This window comes from Protobothrops mucrosquamatus, unplaced genomic scaffold, assembly GCF_001527695.2.
Source record: "Protobothrops mucrosquamatus isolate PMUCROS unplaced genomic scaffold, P.Mucros_1.0 scaffold5312, whole genome shotgun sequence".
Lineage (NCBI taxonomy): Eukaryota > Metazoa > Chordata > Lepidosauria > Squamata > Viperidae > Protobothrops > Protobothrops mucrosquamatus.
In genome coordinates, this window is record NW_015391177.1 from 3,944 (window position 1) to 10,308 (window position 6,365).

The 6,365-nt window shown below is 51.1% G+C and overlaps 1 protein-coding gene across 1 annotated transcript in view; it reads left to right on the plus strand.

Annotated features, from left to right (window-relative positions):
• Positions 1-3,401: 3,401 nt before the first annotated feature.
• Positions 3,402-6,365, plus strand: part of LOC107299703 (dynamin-1) — a gene marked incomplete at its 3' end in the record, with an annotated part of 26,949 nt that continues 23,985 nt past the window's right edge. Inside the window, exon 1 of the mRNA XM_015829048.1 lies at positions 3,402-3,562. Coding sequence (XP_015684534.1) covers positions 3,402-3,562 — 161 coding nt within the window. The remainder of the gene's footprint in view (positions 3,563-6,365) is intronic.

Here is a 6,365-nt window from a genome sequence, read left to right on the forward strand (position 1 = left end):
GTCTGTTCCGAAGCAGCTGCCTGTTCTTTACACCTTGGGAGCGGAGATTTGGTCCCTGCCAACCGGCTGCTTACAGGAACAAGCCGGCATCCAGGTGCTTTTTAAAGAACTACCTAGGCAGAAGGTAGAACTGCGGGAGGGGGGGACCCACGCAGACCAGCTCCTCCTCCTCCCCCTCCCTCCACCTGGACTTGCCAGCTGCCACAACCTGATGCCCAGCCCGAGCGAAAGCAGAAGAGGTTTGCAGCAAAAAGTTAAAATAAATTAAAAATCCCCACAGTTGTTGCCATGTCAACGGATCTTGCATCCTTTGCTTGGAGAAGCTGCTGCAAAACAGGAAACTCCGATTAGGGCAAAACGTTGGGTTTTCTTGGGCCTGGCCGTTGTAGGGCAGAGAAAGGGCTGGCCCTACTGTTGGGTACGACGGGATTCTCTTGTTTTATTGGATAAATTTTACACAGAGGGAGGAGGAGGAGGAGGAGAACAAGAGGAGGAGAAAAGGAGGAAGACAAAGAGAAGGAGGAGGAGGAGAAGAGGAAGAAGGAGAAGAGGAGGAAGAAGACGACAAGGTGGAGGAGGAGGAGGAGGAGGAGGAAGAAGAAGAGGAGGAGTAAAGAACATGATTTTGGAAGTCCACTGGTCTTACAGAGTCTCCTGCGTGACGGGGTTGGACTAGAAGACCTCCAAAGTTCCTTCCAACTCTTCTTCTTCTTCTTCTTCTTCTTCTTCTTCTTCTTCTTCTTCTTCTTCTTCTTCTTCTTCTTCTTCTTCTTCTTCTTCTTCTTCTTCTTCTTCTTCTTCTTCTTCTTCTTCTTCTTCTTCTTCTTCTTCTTCTTCTTCTTCTTCTTCTTCTTCTTCTTCTTCTTCTTCTTCTTCTTCTTCTTTCTGCCATATCCGTTATCGGACGTTGGCGATCATGTTGGCGATCCTGTTTTTGTCAACTCTACTATTCTCTTAAAGCCGGCCTGATGAAGGGACATGGCTCCAGGGCCTAACGTTACCAAACCACATCTCCGCTTCTGGCGTTCACAGGGCTTAAAGGCCCTGAAACCGGGCCCTGTCTTAACACAAGGAGGGAGCGGGGGTCCCTTCGGCCGATCCCCAGGCTCCCCCTTTTGGCCTCCAGGCCATCTCAGCGCGCTCTGCCTCTGATGACGGTGTTTCCCCCAGTGGGGCTGGGGGGGGGGGCCCTCCATCTGGGCTGTCATTTTTAACCGCACACAAAAGGACAGAAGGATCCCGCCAGATGGCTCCGAGCGACGGGCGTCGCAAGAGGAACCGAGTTCTCCAATTAGGGGGAGAGGGGGCTGAGGCAACAAAAAGATAATTTCCACCCCAAAGCCAGGCTCAGAAAGCACCAAGGACCCCTCAGTCTTCCTCCTCCTCCTCCTCCTCCTCCTCTTCATCTTCCTCCTCTTTTTCTCCTCCTCCTCATCTTCCTCCTCCTTCTTTTCTCCTCCTTTTCTTTCTTCTCCTCTTCTCCACCTCTTCCTCCTCTTCGTCCTCCTCCTCTTCTCTTCCTCCTCCTTCTTTTCGTCTTCCTCCTCTTCTCCTCTTCCTCCTCTTCGCCTTCCTCCTCCTTTTCTCCTCCTTTTCTCTTCGTCTTCCTCCTTCTTTTCTCCTCTTCGTCTTCCTCCTCCCCTTCTCCTCCTCCTCTTCCTCCTCCTCTTCTCCTCCTCCTCCTCCTTCTTTTCTCCTCCTTTTCTCCTCTTCGTCTTCCTCCTCCTCTTCCTCCTCTTCCTCTTTCTCCTCCTTTTCTCCTCTTCATCTTCCTCCTCCTTCTTTTCTCCTCCTCCTCTTTGTCTTCCTCCTTCTTTTCTCCTCCTTCCTCCACCTCCTCTCCTCCTCCTCCTCCTCCTCCTCCTCCTCCTCCTCCTCCTCCTCTTCTTCTTCTTCTTCTTCTTCTTCTTCTTCTTCTTCTTCTTCTTCTTCTTCTTCTTCTTCTTCTTCTTCTTCTTCTTCTTCTTCTTCTTCTTCTTCTTTTTCTTCTTCCTCCTCCTCCTCCTCCTCCTTCTTCTCTCCTCTTCCTCCTCTTCTTCTCCTCCACCAAAGGGACACCGAGCATGGAAAGATGGAGATCGATTTGTGGTTTGCCGGATGGAATCTTGCTTGAGAAACAAAGTAAAACGAAGAAAAAAAGAAAAATTGGAACCGCCATATCACTGTTGTAAAAATGACCTAAATCACATGGAGGAACTTTGCTTCCTTTTCCAAGATAATTAATACAAGTTAACACATTTCTGTTTGTTTGTTTGTTTGTTTGTTTTTTTCTGGACAAGTTTCTAGTCCCTTGGATTACAGTACACAGATTCTGATCATTTAAGCAAATTATTCAAGGCAGGAACACAAGAGGAGCAGTAAGCAGGCCACAGCGGTTGCAGAACTGGTGTTTATCCCTCTTGTTTCCAAAAAAGAATCAGACTTTGTTTGAATTTCACAACAGCCCTGTGAGGTAGGGAAGTTTTGGTTTGGATAATGCACTTCTTTTAATTGGGCCTTTTAAATTGGGCTTCAGGAGTGGCTCTCCAGGCTTTTGCATTCACAAGCACTGTTTCTGCTCTTCCCCTCCATGTCTCCCCCTCTCGGATGTGTTCACACATGCAGCTGCGCTACCAAACAGGAACCTGGGTTAACTCACACCCACATGAATTAAATTAAATTACATTACATTAAACCAAGCCCCCGCCAGGGGATTCCCCACCCTGAAGCCCATCCTGTCTGTCCCTCCGCAAACCCGGGCCGACGGGCGCACCCAGGGGAGATGCCAGTTCAAATCCTGCCACGTCTCAANTCTCCCTCCTTCCTTCCTTCCTTCCTTCCTTCCTTCCTTCCTTCCTTCCTTCCTTCCTTTCTTCTCTCTTTCTCCTTTCTTTCTTTCTTTCTTTCTTTCTTTCTTTCTTTCTTTCTTTCTTTCTTTCTTTCTTTCTTTCTTTCTTTCTTTTTTCTTTCTTCTCTCCCCCTCCCTCTTTCTTCCTGCCTTTCTTCCTTCCCCCACTGCTGCGACTCCTTCTTTTCCTGGCTGTGGGTGGAGGAGTGGGGATATGGGGGGTGGTTTCTCAGGGCGAGCAATCTATGGCCCAGAACTACAACCCCCAGGATGCTCTCCGGGACCCAGCTCGCGCCTGCCCGCTAGCGGCGGCCGCGGGAACGCGCTCTCCCTCTCTCCTCCCAGCCCCGGCGAGCACCCAGGTAGCGGCGGAGGTGCCAGCCGGGCTGTCTTCCCGCTTGCCGCAGAGCTCCGGGCAGAGGCAGCTGGCTGGGGGTCCGGGCTGGGGGGCTTCTTCCGCGGAGGGGGCGCAGATCTCCCTCGGATGAGCATCCCGGGCATTGCTTGAGCCAGCCAGCCAGCCAGCCAGCCGCAGAGGCGACCCCCCCCCCACGAAGCCCCCCGCCTGGCCGTCATGGGGAACCGGGGCATGGAAGACCTCATCCCGCTGGTCAACCGCCTGCAGGATGCCTTCTCCGCCATCGGCCAGAACGCCAACCTGGACCTGCCCCAGATCGCCGTGGTGGGGGGCCAGAGCGCCGGCAAGAGCTCCGTCCTGGAGAATTTCGTGGGGAGGTAAGCCGGGGAGGGAGGGGGGGGTCTGTGGGGGGGGGGTACGCGCTTGGGCAAGGGGTGGGTGGGGGTCTCCGCTTGCAAACATTGCTTTCTGCAATTTTTTTGGGGAGGGGGGGAAGAGAAAGAAGAAGGGGGAAAAAAAAAGCCCTTGAGGAATGCGTCTTTTGAGTGGGGGGGGCTGCTTAAGGGCTCATTCTCCCTCTCTCTCTGCCCCCTTCCCCGAAAAATAACCCCCCCACACCAACACACCCACATACACACACACACACACATACAGACACACACATTGGGATGCTGGGCATTGAGAGGCGTCGGGGAGGGGCCGTTTTCTCTCTTCTCCTTCCCCCCCCCCCCGCCAAGGGTTCCATCTTTTCCACCCTCCCTCCGATTGACACATTGCAGATGCTCGCGGGGGGAAGCTCTTGGCCTTGCCCCCCCCAATAAATGGAGAGGGGGGGGAGGACCGCTTGATTGACAGCCGACGTTCTGCCCTGGATCCGACCGCTAGACAGCCCGTCCGCTGCCATTTCAATAGCTAAAATGTGTATTAAATATATATATATAGAGACATATATTTAATATATCTATCTATATATATTATATATATAGATATATATATATATATGACAGGGCGGGGAAATGGGGCGGGGGGGCAGCCAGCCTCAGCCCACCCCTTCTTCTTCTTCTTCTCCTTCGGAGGGATTTGCCGGGCACGCGCACAGACAACACGCACACAAGACACACAAACGCGCAGGAAGGAGCCATTTGTTGGGAGCCAGCGGGCTGCGCCGCCGCCGCCGCGCTCACCCGCCTACACGACGTGGTCGCAAGAGATTTATCCGTTATAATCCGAAATGCTTTATTTATCTATCTGCAGCAGCGGTGGGGAGGGGGGGGGGAAGCTGGCCGCGCTGTAGCTGCAGGAAAACCTCTTTTCTGTCTGTTTCTGTTTCCTCCCTTTCTTCCTCCCTTCTCAGAATATTCTCCATATCTTCCTTTTCTCATTTCTATATCTCTTTTTCCTTTCCTTCCTTCCTTCCTTCCTTCCTTCCTTCCTTTCTTTCTTCTCTCTTCTTCCTTCCCAGAATATTTTCCATATCTTCCTTCTCTCATTTCTATATCTTTTTCCTTTCCTTCCTTCCTTCCCTCCTTCCTCTCTCCTTCCTTCCTTTCTTCTCTCTTCTTCCTTCCTTCCTTCCCAGAATATTTTCCATATCTTCCTTCTCTCATTTCTATATCTTTTTCCTTTCCTTCCTTCCTTCCTTCCTTCCTTCCTTTCTTCTTTCTTCTTCCTTCCTTCCTTCCTAGAATATTTCCCATATCTTCCTTCCTTCTCTCATCTCTCTCTATCTTTTTTTCCTTTCCTTGCTTCCCTCTCTCCCTTCCTTCCTTCCTTCCTTCCTTCCTTCCTTCCTTCTCTCTCTCCCTTTCTTCTTTCCTTCCTTTCTTCCCAGAATATTTTCCATCTTCCTTCCTTCTCTCATCTCTATCTCTATCTTTTTTCCTTTCCTTCCTTCCCTCTCTCCCTCCTTCCTTCCTCTCTCCTCTCATTCCTTCCTTCCTTCCTTCCTTCCCAGAATATTTTCCATATCTTCCTTCCTTCTCTCATCACTATCTCTATCTTTCTCTTTTTCCTTTCCTTCCTTCCCTCTCTCCCTCCTTCCTTCCTCTCTCCTCTCCTTCCTTCCTTCCTTCCTTCCTTCCTTCCTTCTCTCTTCTTCCTTCCTTCCTTCCTTTCTTCCCAGAATATTTCCCATATCTTCCTTCCTTCCTTCCTTCCTTCTCTCTTTTTCCTTTCCTTCCTTCCTTCCTCTCTCCTCTCCTTTCTTCCTTTCTTCTCTCTCTCTCTTTCCTTCCTTCCTTCCTTCCTTTCTTTCCTGCTGCTCCTTCTTTTTCTGGTGGATGGGGGTCATGGGGGGGGGAGAAATGTTTTGGCCAGAGGGCCATACCTGGTGATGGTGCAAAGTCACTTTGCCAAGCAGATCCTCCTGCCAAAGGGCAGGCAGAAGCAGTATGTCATCTCAAGGATGCACCGAAATATTGCTTTGGTGGGGGGGCGAGGGGTGGGTGGGGGGCAACAGCACTGGGAAAGGCCTCCCCCTTTTCCAGTGGCCTCGACGTATTTTCCCAACCTGGACACCTGTCCCGGCCACCCCCTCCCTCCATTTCCCCAAATGGTGCAATTGAAGAGCAGGGGTCTTAGGGGTCTTAACGGGGGGGGGGAGAGAGAGCTGAATGGCGCCCACGTCAAGAAACACATCACGTGGCAGGTCCTTCTCTGTTCTCTCCTGCCCCCTCCCCTCTGTTTACATGTCTCACCTGGACCTGGGCGATGGAGTGCCTGATGCCAGCCAGGCCTCCCCAGATGGAGAGAAAGGATGCTAAAGAGGCAGGGACAAAAAAAATAAATATCTTGAAAATGAAAACAGAAGAACGAGGGAGCTTCTCGTCCTCCAAGTTGGGGTCCTTTCCTCCCCCACCCACCCTCCACCTTGTCATAAAATGCCAGCAAAATTACAGACAGTAAATGTTATTTATTTTTTTTCATGTGACCTTCATCTCCGCCTCCAAGGAAGCCTCTGCAAATGGCAGTTTCTCTGCCAGGCTGAGCAGAGGTCTGGCTGTAAAGGCCCAGGGAATGTGGGCTGGGCCCCCTTTGCTCTGGGGGTGCCCACTGATTCCCCCCTAGAGAAATAGACCTATCAAAATGGGATTTTTTTGATCACATATATAGGAAGGAAGGAAGGAAGGAAGGAAGGAAGGAAGGAAGGAAGGAAGGAAGGAAGGAAGGAAGGAGATGAGA